This window comes from Acomys minous (genome assembly GCF_964271855.1).
Source record: "Acomys minous genome assembly, chromosome: 5".
Lineage (NCBI taxonomy): Eukaryota > Metazoa > Chordata > Mammalia > Rodentia > Muridae > Acomys > Acomys minous.
Window position 1 is genome coordinate 102,637,603 of NC_140494.1, and position 23,844 is coordinate 102,661,446.

A 23,844-nucleotide genomic window follows, 5' to 3' on the forward strand; every position below is an offset into this window, starting at 1 on the left:
TCAGTACCTAACGCCCCCTGCTCAACCCAGTGGTGACTATCAAGTCTACTGAACACTTCTTCAGGCAGGGCTGAACAAACCCTGATACATCTAACCGGTGAGTGGGTATTATCACAGAGGGACAAAAAGAATGACAGCCCCAGGGAAGCCAGGCCATTCCACCACAAATAAAGCTAGGCAGCCACACAGCAAAATGACATGGAAAGCAACTCCATCATCTCTGAGTCACAGTTACAGAATCAGGGCCCCACTGTCTCATCCCTGATGCGCTTGCACTGTGACCTTTGGCAACCCCCAACCCTGAAGACTCATCACAATATTCTGAAAAAAAAAACAGAGAAGCCTGACTTCATAATGGTCACTCACTGCCACTACTCCTTTGTGAGGTCCAGACATCAGCATTCTGGTCTCTGGACGCTTCTGGATCTTGGCCAAAGGGAATGTGCTGCCAATAGGCTATCCTGGACCGTGATACCCTCAGATTCCACTCAGTTCATATTGTCTGACTTTAACATCATGCGCTCCCAACTTTCTGTCTCAGAAATCCAGTAAACACATCAGAACGCAATTCACTGCAAACCATGGCACGAATGTTATCAAGAATTTGGGAGTTGCACCATCTTTGTCAGTGCCTTCCCTCAGATGAGCATTCCGGGGTAGCTGGCCTACATAACTATCTAACCCCTGCCAGCCTCCCGGACCCACCCCAAAATGTGTATGTTCAGAAACAAATGCACATGCACACTTTGGGGTCAAAATACTCATTTTCCTTATTAGTTACTTGTCTTGCGACTGTGACCAAATCAATGACAGCAAGCATCTTAAGGAACAAAAAGGTTTAACTTGGCTCACAGGTAAAAAGGATGCAGCTCACTGTGGCAGCAAGAACGTGAAGCAGTGGGTCACACCGCATCCACACTCAGGAAAGGAGTGGACATGCTCAATGGCCCCCCCTCCATTCTCCAATGTGGCTCTACCTGGTGAAGGTTTCATGACCTTCTAAAACAACACCTGGCAACCAAATGTTGAAACACACTCTTGGGACATTTCACATTCAAACTACAACACTTTGTTGATTACATGACTTGTGGGCTACCAATAAAATGGGATACCTCGCGTGAGCATCGACTCATCCTGTTACGTCGAGCATAGGGAAACTGAAAAGGTGGCTCAAAGTTCAATTTTTTCCATAGATATTTTATTTAACAGGTTGTGGGAAAGCCTCATACTACAGTCCAGGCTAGACCCTGAGAGGAAAAGCACAAGTAAGACAGACACAGACTCCCCTGAGACACTCACCAAAGAGGAGATCGTGTTCCAGAAACTTTCTTGTATTCCCTCTCTAGGTGACACATGAAGGAGACAGTCATCAATTTCTATTTGTCACTAGTGTGAAAGACTGGTTGATTGCCTATCTAGTTGATTCAATTTGGAATAAAAGTGAAAAGTTGCACACGGTTCAAAATTTCATAAATCAAATCATGTGGTAGCATTACAAGGGGAGCCCACTACTCAAAAGGTCCCATGCTAAATCCTCTACAAGGCTAAGAAATCCGTGGTAGATCTGAGTCTCGGAGCATCCAGTGGATTTAATACACAGCCAGTGAGATCAGTAACCAGTGGCTTTATTCTTCCCACTTGTCTCCCTCAATTCTCCTATTAGCCTCATCTTTATAACGTTTGAATGCTCTAGGTTGGGCATTCTCTGCAAAGGATTGGAGCCCATTGGAGGAAATCAACTAAGTAAAAAATTGTAGCTGTAAAGTGCTTGGGGGTCCTAGTGAGGCTCAGTGTCAAATAAATCTGAGCGCTTGCTGCTTCGCGGAGTAGGGAAGCCTTAAACAAGAAAGAGGCTCAATTGCTGCCTTAACCTGCGATGCGTCCAGTGCCGCCACCTATGCTGAGCCAGACTCCCTTCAGCACCAGAACCAAACTTCTGAAGTACCCTGCTAGTTGCCTCCTCTGTCAGCTGGCATTTGGTAATTCACTAAGGGTAAAATTGGCAGTGCAAAGCAAGAGACCATACAAGCCATAATTATCCCTCTTTCACTATTTTAAAACCCAGAAATGAGACCATACATTGGCTGAGACTGCCACAATTACGGGAGATGCTGTTGTGTGGGGGGCTTGCGGATGAAGAGGTATTACAGCCAAAAGTGACAGAGGAGGAGGAGGAGGACGAGGAGGAGGAGGAGGAGAAAAAGGAGAATAAGAATCAAAAGAAGGAGAAAGAGGTGGAGGAAGAGGCAGCAGGAGTGGAAGAGGGGCTTTCAAAGCAATGAGGACGAGGAGAAGAGCGTCCCCTCAGAGTAAGGGCATAGGTAGCGAGAGCACTGGTGGCTCTCCTTCACACTTGGACGGTAGTGGGTAGCGCAGTGTGCTTACAGTGCAGTGCAGAAAGAATGGCCAAGGCAAACAAGCAGCCATCGATTGGTTAACAAGAACTTAGTAAATACCCAGTGCAGCAGGGACAAGGACATTGGCTCACATAGAGGACATCAGGGAAAAGGAAGAGAAAATGTCACATTGAACTGGAGCTGGCAATGCTGCCTGGTGGCTAAAGGTCGCCAAAAGAGGAGACAAAATAAGGCTCACAGGCCAACCACCTAGAAGCATGTGACCTTGGCTACATCCCTCCATCTGCAAAAACAAGCAGGTTAGATAATGGGTCCTCATCATCTGTCACAGCGAGGTCCAGCAGCCATGGTCTCTTTACGTCAGGGGAGGCTTGGGAGCATTTATTTACTTGTGGCTCCCCAGTTATTGCTCAGAGGGCCCAGAGGAGTGGAAGCAAAATCAAAAACGTTTCCGGGAGATAGATGACTGAAGGGGTCTGACACACGTGTGAGAGTCTGGGAAATTTATGCGGATAGGCTTACAGCCATAAATAAAATCCCCTTCTCTTACCCAAAACTTCATTCGGGGCTAAACGGCAGACACCGTAATAGACAATTTGGCTGTATCTCCCGCCCTGTGCCTCACTTGAATGAAAAACAGCCATCACAAGGCAGGGTAATGGGTTCGGCTGCCTCTTTACAAACATCCATATTGTCACCAGCGACAAGTGGGGCCGAGGATGGAGCAGACTGGACAATTTATCTCTAAGATTCCCTGTCCCTATGTACAGTCCTGCTCTGACAGCCATCTATTCTGAAGATGCAGGGGACAGGGAGGGCTCTGGGGAAAGACCCACAGAAGCTCCTATGTGACAGCAGTGACCACTGAGAAGCTAAGGGGAGACTGGTCCCTCCCCTTCCTGTGATCTGTCAAAGACCTGGGAATCTCAGAGCTCCCCAAGTCCATCCACACACCAGGCTGCCTGGCATGAAGCACAGCTACTTGTATTTTCTTGACCTACTTCTCTTCCTAGGCCTGCCCTACTCCATCTACCTCCCCTCTGGGGTCCCTGTAATTAGCACCTCACCATCTGAAACCATCAGGGACCTTTACAAGGCTTCTAACTCCAAGATAACCAGAGACAAGAAAACAGGTCCTGGAATATTCTCTCTCTCTCTCTCTCTCTCTCTCTCTCTCTCTCTCTCTCTCTCTCTCTCTCTCTCAGCATAGCTGTATTTCCTGGCTTCTCTAGGAGATCAAATCCAGTTTGACCTTAATGGACAGTATGATGTGTGCCTAGATATCAGCTAACAGGGGACTGGCTCAGATCAAAACTGGGGATTCAACAGTGAGACAAGCATTGTTTGTTTAGTGGGGGGAGCCAATAGGGACCCCTCAAAACCCTCTTGCTAGCTTGGCAACCAAGAGAGATCTGTGGGCTCCAGTGTCTGCTTCCTTCTCCAGAGAACCAACACAGAGAGGTAAGTAGGGGGTGGGGGCTGCCGGTAACTCTGGCTCAATTCCCTTCTGCTTCTCATTAGTGACAAATGGAAATTGGTGGGTTACTACTTCATCTGCTCCTTTGGTGGTGATGGTGACAGGAGACCTCGACACAAATGCTAGATAACGGTAGGCACCTTATAAATTAAGCACCTTAAGGATATGACCGGTTTTGCACATCACCAAGCAGAATTAAGTTAGGTTTTGTAGTTTCTGTAGAAATGACTGAGGAAGAGGGAAGGAAGGCCTTGTTTTTAATGCCTTTTTTAAAGCAAGCAGAACAAGAGTTGAGTGCAGACTGAATGAGCAGCCACTGCGTTCCCATGGAGAAATATGCCCACGAGGTAAAACAAAGCACCTTGAGACTTTCAGGCTCAGCCTCTGACCGCAGGTGATGCCTGACCTGTTTTTGGTCTGAGCTTTCGGCCTGCCTGTACCTGTGCTGGGCCCTCCTGACCATCAGCAGAGTGCCAGGTGTTTTCTGGTGCCCTTTAAGCCAGTCCCTGCTGTGATGGGAAGGGTCCTCCCTCCCAGCATCAAGCCATCTCTATTCTACACCCGCATCCAGCCTTTCAGTTTCACGTTGCAGATCCAGGTCCTGCTGGGAATAGTGACAGACCCCTCCAATCCTGCCATTCAGGAGGCGCAGCTAGGTAGATCTCTGTGAACTTAAGGCTAGCCTGGTCTACATAATGAGCTCCAGGCCAGACAGAGATATACAGTGTACTTTGTCTCACAAGAGAGGAGAAGATGGAGTCGCAAGCACAGCCACTTCTGCTCCATCCACCTCCAGTCTGGGAAGAAGAAGTCAAGGTTGTCTACATAACCTGCCCACGAGAACAATCAACTACCCTAAGAATGGAGGCCTTGCACTCAGGAGGCTCTTCTTCAGAACACACAAATTTGGATGTCTCATGTAACACTAACCCATGCATGCCCCACAGACACACATAGACATCCCTGACTTCCGACAGTCGCCCCCCCCACCACCACCATGTCCTGACTCCACAGGTTTCTTATGCTGGAGGCCTCATCCTTATCACCAGGTCCTGAGATCTACAGTGCTATGGCTTCCGGCGGAATAGGCTTATTTGCTCATGGCAGGGGAAGAGGCACCTGGTTTCTTGACTGCCAGGAGTAGAGATGCCAGTGGTGTGTAGGTGGCAACCCTGCTTGTCCACAACAACAAGGACAGAGAAGAGGCTGAGATGGCCCTGTCATCCCTCTCAGAGCCAGGCAATGGCCAGCAGAGAGCAACACATGATTCTTACCAGCAGGCTGGGCTGGAATCATCAGACACACTCCTGACACCATCCTAATTGCCAAACACAACTTTAACACCCTTTTCTAGATTTTTCTTTAACTAACCAGAAGAAAGAAGCAACTGCTTAGTGCCAATCCTGGATTTGGAATACTCACGGCCATTTTCACCTCCCTCCACCACTAAGGATGCTGCCCCTTTGCATATGGATTGCATCTACCATGAATGGTACCAGGGAGCAAGCATCATTTTATGCTACATGGCTAGAGTCCAGCAGAGAGGACAGATGGGAGCCACCAGCCTGTGCCCACCACCCTCGCCACTTCCACATTCACATCTGTGTTCACCTCTGCCTTCACCACCTCCACATCTGTCATAGCCACACTCAGGGAGGTCAGGGAAGCGTTGTCCCACAGAGCCTGTGAGGTACAAAGACATTTCTTCTGTGTACACTTAGGGTAACAATGATACCATTGCCGAGAGCCAGGCTGTACTTACCAATCCTCAGGGAGTGTGGGCTGCAGGCCACCATCACGAGCCACGCAGGAAGCAGCACCAAAGGAGCGGAGACACGGGGCATCTTCTATAACTCCTCATGGAGCCCTCTGCTGGTCTGGGCATGACATAATGCTGTGAAGGAGTGGAGGAAGCAGGTGAGTCCTACACAGGATAGGTGGCCACCAGGTCCATCCCAGTGACAGAGGCTCCAGGGAACCTCCAGGGGGGGGGAGCCGGCAATCCCTCCAGGAGAACTTCTGGCAGCTGCAGGCAAAGCCCTGCAAGTGGGCCTTTGACTCTCCTCCTACATTCACCCCTAACGCACATCAGGCAGGTGCCTCTAACAGGCTGCAGGATACCTCACTTCCCTTTCAAATTCTCTAGTTAGGAATCAGGTTTGTCCTAAGGAAGAAGAGAGAGCATGAGGAGAATTATTCCCCCAAGTACATGGGATGGGTCCAAATACCATTCCCCCACCTGCCACCTGTGTGCTCTTCATAAGGCTTCTCTTTGTCTCGGTGCCACTTCCTTGTTTGTGTAAGGCGTGGTAATTCCCTCTTGGGAAGCTGGTCTAAGGACTACACAGGGGAAGCTACTTTAGGCAAAGCTTGCCCTAAGTGAGGGGCTATATGCATGTTAGTCCCTCCACTGCTGGCTTGGGTGACATCTTCTCCCAACAAATAGAGCCGGCAGAGCTACACATCCGTATGGTTTCTGCACCTGATTCAGTTGCCAGATGAGCTAATCCCGTCTTACATCCTTCCTCCACCTCCTTAACTACCTGGTATCAAAATGAGAGCTGTCAAGCAGCTGCCCCTCCCCAAAGCAGCGGGGCCACTAACCCTCCCGTAACCTTTCAATTACTCCAAGACTCAGCTCTGTAGCAAGCCAGCTCTGCCTCATCACTGACATGAAGGTGGGGGCCCTGAGCACCTGTATATTTAATTCTGGATACTCCAGAAAAGTAGAAACATAGGTAGAAATGTACTAAAATGTGTTCCCCCTCCCACCCCATAGATAATCAACAGAAACCCAGTCAAAAGCCTTGAACAGATACTTCACTAATAAAACCAATGCCCTGTGCAGATGCTCAGATCCACTGGCATCAAGGAATGACAGTTTTAAGCCACAGTATTTATCAAGTATTAGCTAGAGCATGGAGCAACTACGTCTCTCACACAGCATGACGGAGCATAAATCATGCACACGCTTTGGAGAACTGGTCTACCTGAGCTTTACACACATACTAATGAACCAGCAACTCCATTCCTTAGTAGTTCTCCTTAGAAGTACGTGTGTGCTCACCAAAGACCTGTTCTAGACTGTTCATAGCATCAGTATTTGCCCAAACTGGAAGCTACCCAAATGCCCAGCAGCAGAATGGAGAAATATACCAAATATACCTCATAATCATGCAATACCATGTGATGAAGGTATGCCCATGAATAGCCAACCACCATGTGCAACAGCATAAAGACTGTCATGAACACAATACGGAGAAAAAGATACCAGACACAAAACTGCATACAGCCTGGCTCATAAGTGAAAAAGCAAACAAAAGTGCCGTGCAATCAAAAGTTCAGTTGGTGAAAAAATGTTATTACCAAAACGATGGGTTAGAAGCAAGCAGCACCTTTAAGTTTGTCTGTGGGTTTGAAATGGACACAACCCAAAAACAGCTTCTCCATGAGGTGAGTAACTGAGACATGTGGTAGAGTTCAGTGCTGGACAATCAGAGACATGGAGAGACCCAGAACCTCTGATTAGCAAACTAGAGGGCAGGAAAAGGCACAGCACTGGCTGGAGAGATAGCTCAGCCAATAAAGCCCTTGCCGAGTCAGCCTGAGGGCCCGAGCTTGATACCCAGCAACCACACAAAAGAGACAGGAGCGTGTTTGTAATCCTAGTATGGAGAAAGGGGCCTCACTGGACAGCCTGGCTAGCCTACTCAGCAACTCTCAAAATGCAGGGTGGACAACACCTGAGGAATGGTACCTACGCTTGCCCCTGCCTCCACTCATATGTGCACATATGTTCGCATGCACATTCATGAACATGGACACACGAGGGGAGGGAGGGGGAGATGGAGGGAAGAAGGGAGGGGGAGGGAGAGAGAAAGAGAGACAGACAGACAGACAGACAGACAGACAGACAGACAGACAGACAGACAGAACTGAGCCCACCGGAGCCCTGCAACAGAAAGAAATGAAATGAGAAACACGATGAAGACACAGGCAGGGCAGAAAGACAGTCTGGATTTAGCTGTTCCGAGAGCTGCCAGGTGTGCTGGCTCTTCAGCAATGCTCTGCCTTTCTCAACACAGAAGGCTGGTGCAGTAAATAGGGAACCATATTGAGAAGGTTGCAACCAACCAAGATCCTGCCTGGAGAAACCAAGTTTCTACATTTTCCTTTTCCCTGGAACTCACAGCAATTATTAGCACACTTCCCAGCCAAGCTCTGCCTTGCAATCCAGAGTGGTCCCAGTAGAATGCTACTGAAGCAAGTGTATTAAAAAACAAACAGTAGGATTTGGGTCAGAGACGTGTAAAAAAAAAAGTTGTTGTATTGTTCTTCCCTTAAGACTGGGGACGGACACACACACACATAGAGACTGGGGACACCTAACAGGCAGTGAGGTGTGCAGAATTTCATGTAGACGCTGGGCCTTGAAAAAAGACGACTTTGGGAAATGGGAGGCTCGCTGTACCTCCTTGATCCAATGCACTTTGTTTTCCTGACCTCCTTAGGGGGCTTCATGGGGATGCCTGGGACCCAGACCTCAGAGGAGCTCAGCATCAACCTGGCCTTGGGAATACTTTGAACTATGTATCCAGGGTCAACTCGGGCTGAAAGACATTTGTTTTCATGTTACTCTGCATTACCAAGCAGGAACACAAAGCTATTCTAACCAGATTGGTCCCAAACCACCATGCCCACCCCCCCCCCACTTCCCCCCCTCCGCCCCCGCCGTGATCAACAAGCGAGGAAACACCCAGGAAAGGAAAAGGGACTAAGCCAGCCTCAGCTCTCTGCAAGGAACTCTACAGAGCTAGAAACAACATGGGAGAGGAGCAAACTGGCTGAGGGGATGAGTTTCCACCCACCCTTGCCCACATCAAAATCCCAGCAGAGACAATATCTATTTCAATATTTCCACTGAGATTCTCGTTTTTTTCTGACTTGTCCATATACATACATTTCTCTTCCTTTTCCGTTTTGTTTCTGTATTTTCAATTATTTGGAACAGAAATTATTTGTTCTTTCTCTTTCTCTCCTTCTAATAGTCAAATTCATTCATTCTTAGTCTCTGTCTGTCTGTCTGTCTGTCTGTCTGTCTGTCTCTCTCTCTCTCTCTCTCTCTCTCTCTCTCTCTCTCTCTAATGTAGCCATCACTTCCTACTTTTTGCCTTTTTTCTCCTTTCACTTTTTGAATGCTCTAACTCTTTGCTTCCACTTTCCTATTTTTTCTTCTAATTATAATGCCCTATCATGTAAAACTTTTCTGTTTATATTATCTCTACTACCACCATTCCTGTTGCTGTTGTCAAGGTTGAAAGTTGTGGGTGTTGAGTTTTATATATTTTCCTACCTGATTTGTTGCTACTTATGGTCATTTGTCTTCCCCCTCCTCACAGGGCTGGGGGTCAAGGTGAACTGTGGATGCTCTGCTGTTCAGTTACACACCCATCCCAGCTAAGGAGTTAGGACACTAAACCCAATCCAATCCCGGTATAACTTCAGCGAATATTTCAATGCAACAAATTCAACAAAAGGGGAGGGATTAAAAATGTCCATCTGAAGATTAGGACCCAAGTAGGTACAGATGCTATACATAAAAATATCAGAAGTAAACAGCAACAACAAACTGTGGATAATGTATCTATGAAAAACTATAGTACATGTCACGCCTATATCCCTACAGACTATGTATTGATGACAAGATTAGAGGATTAATAAGAGAAGACATACCTCATATACTCTGCTATGCATCTGTCTAACACAGTAGAAATATCCTACTCTTGTGAAACCTACAGAGAAAGCACAACCTACATGCTTTACCAGCATATGTACTGTGTCAGAACAGACTGACCCTTAGTGGAAAAAAAAAAAGTAGCATGGAAACTATAATACAAAAGCCAGTTGAGAAACGTTTAACATTTCACAATAATCTTCTATCCAAGGCTACATCATCAAGAGATCATATTTTCCTAAAAGAGACTCTCACATAAATAAGAGCTATCAATCCCAAGATATACCCAAGTCTCAACATGAAATAAGATATCAAAACTCCCTCCAAAGCTTATAATTTTATAGTAACTGACTCCAAAGATACTGAATAAGATGGAATACTAGAATGAAGAATTTTACAAAATGACTTTTTAAATACCAATGAGTTCCAAGAAAATACATAAAAAATAATTAGACCAATTAAGGAAGGCAATAGACAATACGAAGTTCAAAAGATGAAGATTTTCTAGAAGAATTAAACAGAAATCATGGATATGAAAATCTCATTAAGCTAAATTTAAAAACTCAGTGAAAAGCCTGACCAAAAAACTAAACCAATTAAAAGTGAGATTTTTCAAGGGCTAGAGACAAGATTGACAAGTTAGAATACACAGAAAATAACAATTTTTAAACTGTAGAAATTATGAACAAAACATGAAAGGCTCTTGGGACATAATTAAAAGACCAAACTTATACAATTTTGATGTAAAAGTAGGTGCTGAGGTGCAGACTAAGAGCATAAAACCTATTCGGTGAAATTTCTCAAATCTTGGGGGAAGATGCAGACATACAGGAACAGGAAGAATTTAGAAGCCAAAACAGACAGGACCAGAGGAGAAGCTCTCCATACCACAGTTAAAAAGATAAGAGTACAGAAGTAAGAAAGACTATTGAAAGTTGTCAGAGGGAAATACTAACTTATTCTAAAGGTAAACTTATCAGAATAACTCAGATTTCTCAATGGAAACTCTAAAAGCCAGGAAATAATGGGATGGTTTATTTCAACTACAGAAAACACAACAACCCACCAATCTAGAGTACAATATCCATCAAAGTTAACCTTCAGTACTAAAGAATATGTCAAAACCCTCTAAAGTAAATAAAAGCTAAAGGAACCCATGACACAAAGCCAGCACTGTAGAGGATATTTCAAGAGGTTTTACACATAGAGGAAGACAAACACAACCCTCAAAGACAGGTAAGAATAAATCTCTAGAACAGTAAGTAAGCAGATAAGAATTAGAAAAGAATCACTCATTAGGAAAAAAAAAACAATAAAACGGTAGAATTAACTGATACCCTTCAATAAGAATTCCAACATAAATGGTCTTAGTTCTCTTATTAAATGGCATGGGGTGGCTAATTAGGTCAGAAACGAAGACCCAACTGCTTGCTGCCTGTAAGAAACATGCCTCACTGGCAAAGACATACACAAACTAAAAGGAAAAGGATGAAGGCAGAAGACACTGTCAACAGAACAAACCAACAGCCTAGAGACTGAGAAAAGAACTTCACCAACCCTACATCTTACAAAGGGCTAATATCCAAAATATATAAAGAACTCAAGAACCAACCCAATTAAGAAATGAGGTTCAGAGCTAACCAGAGAATTCTCAACAGAGGAATATCAAATGCTGAGAAACACTTAAAGAAATGTTCATTGTCCTTAGTCATCAGAGAAATGCAAATCAAAACAACTCTGAGATTCCATCTTACACCCATCAGAATGGCTAAGATCAAAAATTCAAGCGACACCACATGCTGGCGAGGATGTGGAGAACGGGGAACACTCTTTCATGACTGGTGGAAGTGCAAACTTGTACAACCACATTGGAAATCAATCTGGTGCTTTCTCAGAAAATTAGGAATAGGGCTACCTCAAGACCCAGCTATTCCATTCATTGGAATATACCCAAAAGATGCTCCACCACACAACAAGGACGTTTGCTCAACTATGTTCATGGCAGTCTTATTCTTAATAGCCAGAATCTGGAAACAGCCTAGATATCCTTCAGTCGAAGAATGGATAAAGAAACTGTGGTACATTTATACTATGGAATACTACTCAGCTATTAAAAATGGAAAAATCCTGAAATTTGCAGGCAAATGGGCAGAACTAGAAATGATTATCCTAGTGAGTTAACCCAGACCCAGAAAAACACACATAGCATATACTCACTTATAATTGGATACTAGCCCAACATGGCTGTCCTCTGAGCGTCTTCACTCAGCAGGGGATTAGGAGAGATGCTGAGACTTGCTATTGGGACTCTAGGTGAGAGAGGTATGGGGGAATGGGGAAATAGAAGGACTCAGAGGGTCCTGGAATCCTACAAGAATATGATTAAGGCTGGCAGATCTGGATCCAAGGGGTCCTGCACAGACTACGATACCAACCAAGGACAATGCATGCAGTAAACCTAGACCCCCTATTCAGATCTAGCCAATGGACAATGTATTCTCCACAGTTGTGTGGAAAGCAGGGACTGCCTCTGACATGAACTCTAGTGCCCCCTATTTGACCACTTCCCCTTGGAGGGGAAGCTTGGTGGCACTCAGAGGAAGGGGAAGCAGGCTGTCCAGATGAGCTGATAGGCTGTGATTATATGGTCCCCTTCTGTCATAGGCCTACGGGAAGGGAATAGAGTGAAAGAGGGAGGGAGGCAGGGAACAAGAAGATACAAGTGAAGGGATACGAATTGAGATGTACTCTGAGTAAATTATTCAAATAAAAAAAAAAGAAAAAAGAAAAATGATATCCCAGGCAAATAGATTACAGAAGCAAACAAGTAGTATTTATATACAACAAAACATATTTACCTCCAAAACTCAAAGAGACCAAAAACAAACAAACAAACAAACAAAAAAGAATCATTACATGTTGGTAAAGAGAACAAATGCATCAAGAGGATATAATAACTACAAATATATGTCAGCCAGGTATCAACATCTCCTGTTTTTATAAAACAAACACAGTTGGACAGGAAATTTCCAATATAATAATAGGGAGTGACTTTAGTACTTCCATGTTTATCAATAGCTATGGCATGCAACAGCCCCAACACAAAATCAGTGAGAAAATATCAAAGGTAAGTTGTATTATAGACCAAATAGACTTAACAGACACCTACAGAGGGCTACATCTCAAACGGCAGAATATGCATTCCTTTCAGCAGCTCATGCAAATCTCTCCAATGTAGATCATACTTTAGCTTGCAAAACAAGTCTTGACAAATATCAGAAAAAAGAATATCTTGTGATATTTCTTTTAATGATAGAATAAAACTGGGCCCAATTGCAAGAGAAATTAAAGAAGCTCTATAAACATATGGAAGCTAAGAAATATACAGAAAAAAGACAGAAACCTAAAATTAGTACACTCAGGACAATACAAGATAAATAAGAAATTATACCACTGAAATCTGGAGGGTTCATTAGGAATTAACTTGAAACTTTATACTTTAGTAAATTGAGAAAACTAGAAAAATGTATACAATTTCTAGGTAAAAATGCCTACCAAAATTGAATCAAAAGAATATAAAAATCCTAAATACAATAAAACAAGGAATGAGATTGATTAATAAAAACACATCCAGACAAAGAAAAGCCTAGTACCAGGCAATTCACTATTGAAGTCCATAAGGTACACAGAGCAATGGACTAGAAGACCCAGGAATAAACACAAGCAGCTACAACCATTTCATCTCTGACCAAGCTAACAAAAGCCAACATTGCAAGAAAGGATCCCAAAAAAATTTCAGAGCCACTAAAACCAGAGCTCTATCTCTCAGCCTGATCCAAAACCAACTCAAAATTAATCAAAGACCTTAATAAAAGACCTGAAATCCCAAAATAACTAGAGAACAAATAGAAAACACTTCAAAATGTAAGACTCTCTGAATAGAATGTCAATGGTTCAGTAAGTTATAGTAAGAATTGACAAATAGGACTACATCAAACTAAAAGGATTCAGCATGGGTGGGGGGGAACAATCGGTAAAAAGGCAGCCTACATAATGGGAGAAACTCTTTGCCACCTATTCAACCAACAGAGAATCAATACCCAAAATATACAAAAAACTCCAAAAAAATACCAAAGATGCAGAGGAAAGGGAAATCCTTATGCATTATTAGTGTAAATGTACATTAGTAAGAACAGACTGTGGAAGCCAGTATGGAGGCATCTTAAAAACCTAAAAATATAGCCAGGTTGTGGTGGCACAGGCCTTTAATTCCAGCACTTGGGATGCAGAGACAGGCGGATCTTAGGCCAGCCTGGTCTACAGAGCAAGTTCCAGGATAGCTAGGGCTACACAGGAAAACCGTGTCTCAGAAAACAAAAACAAAAAAGGAAAAGAAATAAAACAATTAAGAAAGGAAGGAAGAAACTAAAAATAAAACTACTGTATCATCTAGCTATATGAATTCTGGGTATATACCTGAAAGAAATGAAGTAAACATAACAACATACATTGGATATCTGGGGTTATTGCTGCACTTGGACAATAGCCAAGTTAGGTACCTGGCCTTGCTGCCTTCCAGCAGATGACTGGATAAAGAAATGCATACATATATACACAACAGAATATGAGTCATCAATAAAGAAGAATGATGTCATCTGCAAGAATAGAGCTGAAGATCGTGATGCTAACTAAAGTAAGCCAGACTCAGAAAACACGAGTACCACAGGTTTTCTGTCGTATGTGTAGTCTAGAAGTAAAAAATGATGTGGACATGGGGGGCGGGGCTATTAGGGAAAAGAAATGGAATCAGGAGAAGGAAAGAGAGATTAAGAAAAGATAACAGGAGTAGATTATGCTCCAAGTAGGTTATGTACAGGTATGAAACCCATTATGTTATAAAATTAATAACCACTTAAAACTTTCTGCTCAGGGTAGACACTGGCCCAGGGGATTCTGCAGAGCAGATGATCCGTTTTTCACTTGGATGCTTGTTACACAGGTCAGCTCCCTTGTGAACTTTTCCTTATGTGTGTTATGCTTTAGAAGTTTTTGGCATTTCATGGCAACACACATTCACTCTTCCCATGATGCCTTGCAGCTTCCTCTGCACATGTTTCTGAGGTGTGTGTGTGTGTGTGTCTGTGTCTGTGTACCTATGTGAGTGTGTGTGTGTGTGTGTGTGTGTGCGCGCGCGCGCGCGCGTGTGTGCGTGTGTCTCCTCTCCTCTGCAAGTCCCCAGAATTAGGCCCTCCTCTGTGAGCCAGTACTGCAGCCTGTGGTGACTCAGAGGCAGCACTTTCCTCTCTGGCTGATGCTGTTCTATGTCTCCAGCTGGGATCACTGTGAGACTCTTAAGAGCTAGGACTGTCCCCAGCTTTCTGTGGGGTCCCCAGAGTCTCCTCATAAACAGTAGATGCATGGTGCCTGTTTGCTCAATGAGCATCAGGCCTCCAATGGCCCCCTGCTGCAGGGAGGTGGAGGAGGAGGCAAGAGGGAATAGAGGAGCAAAGGAAACTCCGATAATAACAGAATATGTCCTTTAATTCTTGATGTTTTCGGTACTTTTCTCCCTGCTGTGACAAACTACTTCCTAGAAGTAGCTTAAAAGAAGAATTTGTTTTGGCTCCTAGTTTGAGAGTGGAAGTCATGACACAGTTCATAGTGGCAGCTGTGTGTTGCTGGGACTCCTCACAGCCCAGCAGAGAGGAAGGGGAGGATTCAGGCTAACAGCAGGGCCAGGATGAAACCCGTGAGCCCCACTCCCCAATGACCTACTTCCTCTCACTAAGTTCTACCTCCTAAAGGTTCTACAATCTCCCTACACAGGACCACCACCCAGGTCCCAAGTGTTCAAGCACACAGGCCAGTGGGATACACTTGGCATTCAAATCACAGCACTCAGGATTCGTGCTGAGACAGATTAAAGCAAAGCTGGTCTCGAGGGAAGCCTGGTACTCTGACTTAAGGTAGTGTTCATTCTTTTACTGACCAACTGTCTCTACTCTGCCATGCAAGCATACCTAAGGTAGGGTTGCATCTGTATACTGACAACTCCAACAAAAGTGGACTGCTCAGCCTGCTTTAAGGAGCCTCAGTCAGTCATTTAGAAGGCTGGAGAGATGGCTCAGTTAAGAGCACTGGCTGCTTGCTCTTCCAGAGGACCTGGGTTCAATTCCCAGCACCTACATAGCACCTTGCAACTGTCTGTAACTCCTGCTCCAGGGGCTCTGACACTCTCACACAGACGTATATGAAAGCAAACCACCACTGCCAGCCCTGGCTCTGAGTGACCTTGAACTTACACGTCAGTCTTCTCAGGTGTAGCCTCCCCATCTGCAACAGAGCTTGTTTGGTGGATGGACTATCCCAAGAATGGGGCCATGGGGAGGGAGCAAACCACTGAGCCTTCCACTCATGTCACGGATGGTCCTTTGTATTTTTGTAAGGCCCGGTAAATGATCTCTCACCATTGGCTCCAGGGTCAAGGGCTCTGAGGAACTTAGAAATCACTGTTCTGAAATGTGTTCTCTAAGTTGAACCAGTCTTTGAGGCCAGGCACAACAAAAGCCACACCTTCACGAACTGAGTGTAGCTCAAATAAAATGCATAGGGTTAAGCCAACACCCACTTAGCTGTCTGCGTGATAATTACCATGACGGGTGCTGATTAGGCATAAATGGAAGGCATTTGATGTAAACGGCTGTATTTAGTATTGCTTTGATACAGTATAACCGGATTTTTTACAGTTTCTTCCCTTTGTGACAGTTCATTTATCCATTCGACAATATTTATGGAGACTGTAATGGACGCCAGACACTGTTCTAAAACTTGGGATATGGTCAAACATGGAAGGCCAAGGAACCAGATGCAGACCCTTGCAGTGTCCTTGGGAGCACTGCCCTGGACACCCTGGGTGGCCATGTCATTCACAAGTACAGAGGGAAGACCACATTCAAAGCATGCTGGAGTTGGCCCTGACCCTTAGAATGACGCCATTAAACCCAGACACACACCAGCCTTTTTTTTTTTTTTCCATCCACTGAAAACCCAGGAAGAGCAGTGCCTACCTCCGGGACGATGAGAACCAGAAAAGCAGGGAACAACTTGGACTTTTCCACCTGTGTCCCCAGTGCCTGGCACAGACTGGTACATAGTAGGTACTCACACGGTATCTGTTGAAAAAAAAAAAAAAGAATACAGACAATGAATTCAGAAATGGTGTAAGCTGCCAGGTACTTAACGTGTTGGATTGGAATTCACAATGCCTGCCTTTGGCCCTTCAGTCTCTGGCCTAGCTCAAAGGTGCCACTGATGACTCTGCTCTGTGACAGCCTTTCTCTCCTAAGACCATGGAGCATCTGCCTCTCTGCTTCCCCATGCACCTACCCCAATATATCCTTCTAATACCAAAAAATCTGGCAGCCCTACTTTTACCAGAAGGTGTTACAATGGCCACGCCATTCAGAACCTCCAAGTCAGAAGAGGTGCTCCTTAAGCATGTCTCAGATTTAATCATCTCTGACCCCCAACCCTATGTCTCTATGCTGAGCATAAGACCTACCCTGCAAGGCCTTTATCCCTCTCACTCACAGAAGCATCCCTAGCACCTTGGGGCAACCAAGAGGCAACCACAAACAAATGCACTTGCAGCACCCAAGTCAATGTTTCCCTTGACACGACACTGCGATGGAGAGCAGGGAACATCTCTTCCAGGCACACATATCTACCTATCACACATGCTATGGGGTCTGTTCCACACAGGAACTCAATAAACAATTACTGATTCACCCCAGTGGACGGTTGATGGAGTGGACAAGCATAGCCTGAAGACGACCTGCTGCAGTCTTGTGTTGCTGCACAAGCTGTCTGGACCCTCCCTCAGCCCCTGTACTGAACGGCAACTGTCCTCACTAGCAGTGGTGCCTGCACTGTCCTCTTCTATCTTCGTGGGACTACCACATCATTAATCGTGATTTTTCTGGGTGGGACAGAGAGGAAGCTGACAGCCAGCAGACAGCGTTTGGTGGCGAAAAGGACAGAGAAAATCGGAGGGGCAGTCAGATTAATTACAGGTTTTCTCTCAGCTGTGGGCAACAAGATCTTGATTACTTCTCCTGCCGCTCCAGGCTCCTCAAGACAAATGGATGTTTGCTTCCCTGCTGTTCTTTCACTACCCCTGGCTGGGAGAAAGAGCCAAGAAGCAGGCAGTTGCTCAGCTAGAGGGTCTAGGGTGGTAGCAAGCCACCATGGGGAAAACAAGCCATCCTCTCTCCCAGACTCTGTGGCCACTTGAGGGAGAACTTGGTTTTGTCCCCTAACATAGTTGTGGAGCACTTTGTAAACATCTCATCTCCCTGGCAACAAGTAAGGTGGCACCAGGATGCACCAGGAGTTGGAGGTCCGGGGCACACCAGCTCTGCAAGTCAACTCTTTGAGCATCAGTTTCTGACGCTGCGAAATGAAGGAATCAGGCTAACTTCTCAGAGGATCTTTTAAGCTTTGGAATCATGCAGCTCTAAGGATGGGATTCCATGATAACGCAATGTTTATTGACTATTTATGGATATTTACTATGTGCAAAAACACTACTTTCCACTCATTTGGTCCTCAGAAGACCCTATGGAGGTAGACACACTCATTCATTCTCTCACCTGGAGATACGGAGGCCAAGGACAGAAAGGTTGAGTGCCTTGCCAAGGTCATGCAACTAGCAAAGGCAGGAACTGGGTCATCATACCCAGAATCCTTTTTTTTTTTTTTTACTCACTACTCTTTCTACCCACTTTCTCTGTGTCCCAGAATCTAGCATGCAGTAGGTACTTGAAGACACATGGGAACACAATGATGCTATACATTGATGTTGGAGAACAAAGCATGATACACACCTAAGCCATCTGCACATCTCACCGAGTCCTGCAGGAGACATGAATCTAGGGGTACCCTCTGGAAAAAAAATTGTAGCACCTGTTGCTGTGCCTGTTCCTGGGTGTTTGTAATGAATTATAGAGTAGACAGGGGGCGCTAGACATTGCCAGCAGGAGCTGAGCCTGCACTGACTTAGGATAAACTGAAGAATTGATGGCTAAGACAGATTGCCCAACCCAAGCTTGAGTTTGGCAGTGTCTCATGCTCATTGTAACTATAGGTACCTAGCATCTATCTCAAGCAACACCAATTGCCATCCAATTAGGGCAGAGCCCAGCACTGCCGCCCTGAAGGTACAAAGTGGCTCTGGGCAACTGCTCCTGGAAGAGGCTTGAGGACCGAGGTCATCTGTAGGAGGGGAGACTTTATGTTTCATTCTACAGCGTTCTTCTCTGTTTGCATTTTAACAGAGAGGTCGGTTTGCTCTTCAGATGAAAAGCTTAGTCAATAATTTAAAAAGCAAAGTGCCGTGATGATTCTCCTCTCAGCTGGCTCTAAGGCTGGCAAGTGCTCGGTACCCCTGAGGCCCTGCTCAGGAGCATGAGGCTGATGGCACCTGTGTTCATCAGACTCCAGTTCTCAGGGATGTTGAGCCTGCCCAGGACCCTCCTCCACTCTCCAGAACAGTCCTTCCTGGTATAGGTGCTCTGGCTGCCCAAAGGGAAGTGGAGTTGCCACTGGGAGCTGAGAGTCTCTACTTCCAATCTTTCTAGGCATCTTTTCCTCACCATGGCTACCATCTACCTCAGTTGAATTACAGTTCCACTGTGTAGCTCCAAGACTCTAGCTTCTGGTCTTAGCTGGTTAGATCCCAGGCTCTCCATGTGAAGAGAGTCATCTCTGGGAAGAAGGAGCCCTGGGCCACTGTATTCAGCCATGTTTTCAGGGTATAGAGGACATCCCTTCCAGGAGCTACTCCAGAAGCTTTTGGCCACAGGCCACAGAATAAACCATATCAGGGCCCTGTCACTTCTGTTTACTTTTGGACTGAGACAGCAAGCCTCTTTGCAGGCTACGAGATCAGGAGCTAGCAATTCGGGCCCATCCCATTCCCTAGTCACAATGACCTAATCTAAGCATCCTCCCCAACACACGCATCATCACACAGAGCACACACTCTGAGAGTCCATCTCCTGCTGCCAGAAAGAGGTAAGAAATACCAAGAACACTGTTTCACAACCAGAAGGCATGGCCACGTTGGAGACGCGTGGCCTAGCAGGCTCCACGGCAACGCACTGGTAATCATGCATGCCCAGCTCACCCTGCTCCATGCTAAGAGGCATTAGGATGGTGGGATGCATTGCCTTCCTTCCTCAAGGAGCTCCTGGAAAAGCACAATGACCTTGTTTGAAGATAAAAGGCCCCAGGAATTCAGGAAACAGCACACTGAAGATGCAGGGCTCTCATTAGTGTAGATTTTTGCCACTAAGCAGGGGAGCAGAGCTAGAAGATGGAGACAGAAAGGCATTCCTGTACCATTGCTGCTGTAGTAGGAACCCTGGAAGATGCAGGCTATGGGCCAGGCCTCCTAGTGACACACTGAGGAAGTAAGGGATGACCACAAAACGATAACTTGATTGGATTTAGAAATACCCAGTGTATTAAAAAGGTGCCCCCTTTGGTTTGGTTATGTCAGTGAAATCTTTTCCAAAGAGGAGTAACTAAGGGGTGAAGATGCTTTCTGAATTTGAGCGGAACAATTCCATGGCCTGGTCACCCAGACTGAATAACAAAGGGGAAAGTGAGCTGAGAGCTAGCATTCTCCTTTCTCCACTCCTGATCTACCTCTATATAAGCAAGCAGCCTCAAGCTGCTGCCGCCACTGCCGTGACCCTTATGTACCACCATGCATTCCCAGCCAGGAGCCAAAACGAACTCCTTCCTCCCTTAACTTGCTTCTCATTGGATATATTTGGTCACAGCAATGGGGAAAGTACCAACATAGAGATCAAAGCAACCTGACAGACACTCACTGTATAAGAGGTGCTTCCAAAGATGTATGTCTGTGATTCTGAGAGAGCTGGGATTCTCCCAAGGTCTCAAAGGTCAAGGTTAAGAAAGTTGGACTTTCACCTCTGGACAATAAAGAGCCACTGTGGGGTTTGGGGTAAGTGTGACGGGTAGGAGCAGTGTTGCAAGGAGAGAGTGCATGGGTGGGGTAGGGGGCATGGATGGGAGGGGGCTGGAGGAATAGGAATGTGAGCAAGCCTGAAAGAAACTGATACGATCCAACCCAAAGTCAGTGTACAGGGCATATTCCCCAAAACTAGAAAAGAAAGTTTCTGAGCATCCAGACATTGAGGAAGAGCACATGCTCTGCGGATCTCCAAGGAGTTCACAGCCCAGGTGTGGGACATCAACCACACTGCTGCATCTGGAGCGGGCCCAGGCCAAAGCCTGGTACTTGACCGTTCAGTGATTTTGAGGGGAAGGGGTCTGACCTTGGAGTTGGAGGTCAAGCTCAAAACCGGCTATGTACTTGTTCCCTGTGTGAATCACAGCTCTCAGCAGTTTCCGGTGAAACAGATCTACCACAGTCCCATCTACATCACCTCATCACCAAACATGAGAGAAGGTACTGCATGCAGGAAGCACGGTAGTAATTTGCTTTCAAATTAAGAAAGGCTTCTCCTAGATGTGATCTGTGTGGTCAGTTAGCTCTTAGCACCCCCTCCTTCCAGACACCCCAATTCTTCACTCTTTACCTTATGTTCTAGAGTCTATGTCTGATTCCCTACCTCTCTTGGTTTCATTGCATGGATTCATGCTTTTTTTTTCTTTTCAATAAAATACCTAGGACAATGTTTTCCACCTTGTTGGAGCTCTGTAAACATACAATTGATTGACTGTTGATTGATTGATTGTTTGATTGATTTTCCATCAAAGCAGTTAATTGGATGGCTGATAAAAGTAAACCTATAACAAGATTTAGGAGTCTAGGGGGACAGCTCAGTGGGTAAAGTATTTCTTTTCCATACATGAGGACCTGAGTTCGAATCCCCAGAAGGCATGTGAACCTGTATGTGGTAGGACACGGCTGTAACCCCAGTGTGCCTATGGTGAAATGGGAGGCAGAGATAGAAAAACCAGAGAAGCTTAAGGGACAGCTAGCCTGCCATATGCAGCGGCAATAAGCAACAAGAGTCCCTGCCTTTGGTTTGTTTGTTTGATTTCGTTTTGTTTTTTGAGACAGGGTTTCTCTGTGTAGCCCTGGATGTCTTGGGACTCACTATGTAGACTAGGCTGGCCTTGGACTCAGAGATTCACCTGCCTCTGCCTCAATTAAAGGCTTGCACCACCACTGCCAGGAGTCCCTGTCTTAAACAAGGTAGAAATCAAGACTGACCATGGCACATGTCTACTCACCAGCACAACACATGCACATACATACATACATACACACACATACATACAAAGGTTTTTAAGAGGATATTTTAATCCTATTCCTCTTTCCCTACGCAGTGGCTCATCTCAACAGTAAGGCTAGTAAATAATAGTAATAACATGGACAATGGCTGGAGATTCTCCCCTCCCCTCCCCAATTCACTAAATATCATCCATTACTCTGAGCAGGAGGTGAGGCAAGGTGGTGGTTTCCCAGGCTTCCCACATGTGACCTCAGGTGAGAGTGATCAACCTCTCTAGACCTCAGTTTCTCCATGCATAGCTAGAGGAAACATCAGACATCTGCAAGTTACTTTCAGAGTCTTGCTTCTTCGGTCTTGTTGTGCCTGAAAGCAGCAAGTGCTCAAAGCTTGACAACTGTTACTGTTATTGGTGCTGGGACTATCCAGGGCCAAATCACTACAGCCAGGGGGAAGAATTTGAATACAAATTTTCCATCAAAGCAGATGATTGTGACTGCCCAGTGACAAGCAGTGGATGAGGCTTCTCATTGCTTTAAATTGCAGAAGCAGTTGGACCCCCAAAGCCACCTTAATGTCCCCGTTATCAAATGACATCTGGGGTTAGGGGCACTGAATGGATCAGTCGCCCTTATGGTGCCAACCCAGCGTTAATGGTGCAAGTGAATTACAAACAAGGCCCACCTGCTGTGCTCAGCAACAAAACCCTGCAGGAGGGTAATTGCCCGGAACTAGAGCACAGGGGGACACAGCGGGCACGAAATGCATTAACCACAGGAAGGACAACTTCCCAACTTTCCTTGTTCCATGAGACCTAAGGAGAAGCCAGCAGACAAGAGAATGCAGGCACCAGATGGGAACTCTCCAGAAGCACAGAAGAAAGGCACTTCTAGACTACCACAGCTGGCCTTGGCCTTCCAGCACAACCCAGAGCCTCCAAAGAGCCAAGCCAGCTGTATACAGCTTAGTGGGCCCAGTGTCAACTTGGGCACTGTCTTAGTTACTTTTCTATTGCCATGACAAAACACTATCACCAAAGTAATGAAAAAGAAGCACTTAGTTTGGGTGCTTGGTTGCATGGTGGGGAGCATAGCAGCAGTCAGGCGGACAGGGAGGGAAGGAGGGAGGGAAGGAGGGAGGGAAGGAGGGAGGGAGAGAACGAACCACTTGGAATGGTACTTGAGCTTTTAAAACCTCAAATCCTATCCCCAGTGACACACTCCATCTAACAAATGCACACCTCCTAATTCTTTCCAGATAGTTCCATCAATTAGGGACTGAGCATTCAACTATATCATCATATGGGGGCCATTCTCATTCAAAACACCACGGCCACCAAGGATACCCAAGGTCTCAGTCTCAGCTGGGACTTGCTGACATGGCGGTCAGCCTCCTTCATGTTCAGCTATACAACATGAGTGCTCAGAAGGCAACTATGGCTCCCAAAGGCAAGGTGGGCCTGAAATCCACCCATCTGTTCACTTACATACCCACCATGCATTTTCAGAAAGAAGTTTAATCCAATCAACTCTACCCCCAAAGACTAAGAGACAGAAACTATGTTTATTGGCAAAGAAAAGCAAACTTAGGAAATGTGTAGACCTGGTAGCTCTTCCCACAGGACTGAACCGACCTTGTGGACAAATTTCAGAACATCAGTTCAATCACCGGCAACACTGTGGGGCCTACCATCACTTTGATACTGTGCCCTGACAGCCTGATGTGCAGAGTCTAAGTGCAACCCTAGGGCCTCTAGGTTCCTGCGACACACACAACCTTCATGCTCTCACCTCAAGGCCTTTTCTTGAGTTCAGATGGCACACTCTCCCCTGACTCCTGGGAGAGCATCCCTCTTATCCTACCCCTCCAGGATGTCCCACCTAGAATACTAATACAATTGGCCTCCTTGCAACTCTTATTTATATGGGTTTATCTTACACACATTTGCCAAAAGCTAAAACCCTCCAGAGCAATATTTGTCTATTT

At 45.6% G+C, this 23,844-nt stretch overlaps 1 protein-coding gene across 7 annotated transcripts in view; it reads right to left on the reverse strand.

Moving 5' to 3' along the window:
* GRIK4 (glutamate ionotropic receptor kainate type subunit 4) overlaps nucleotides 1-23,844 on the reverse strand; it is a 427,994-nt gene that overhangs the window by 294,022 nt on the left and 110,128 nt on the right. For 5 of the 7 annotated variants that reach the window (XM_084782226.1, XM_084782227.1, XM_084782221.1 and 2 more), the window contains exons 2-3: nucleotides 16,636-16,740; nucleotides 5,597-5,728 (exon numbers count right to left, since the gene is read on the reverse strand). In XM_084782226.1, coding sequence (XP_084638352.1) covers nucleotides 5,597-5,678 — 82 coding nt within the window. In that variant the 5' untranslated portion in view covers nucleotides 5,679-5,728; nucleotides 16,636-16,740. Of the gene's footprint in view, nucleotides 1-5,596; nucleotides 5,729-16,635; nucleotides 16,741-23,844 lie in introns of those variants that run through there. The other 2 variants (XM_084782224.1, XM_084782225.1) reach the window with 2 other exon arrangements.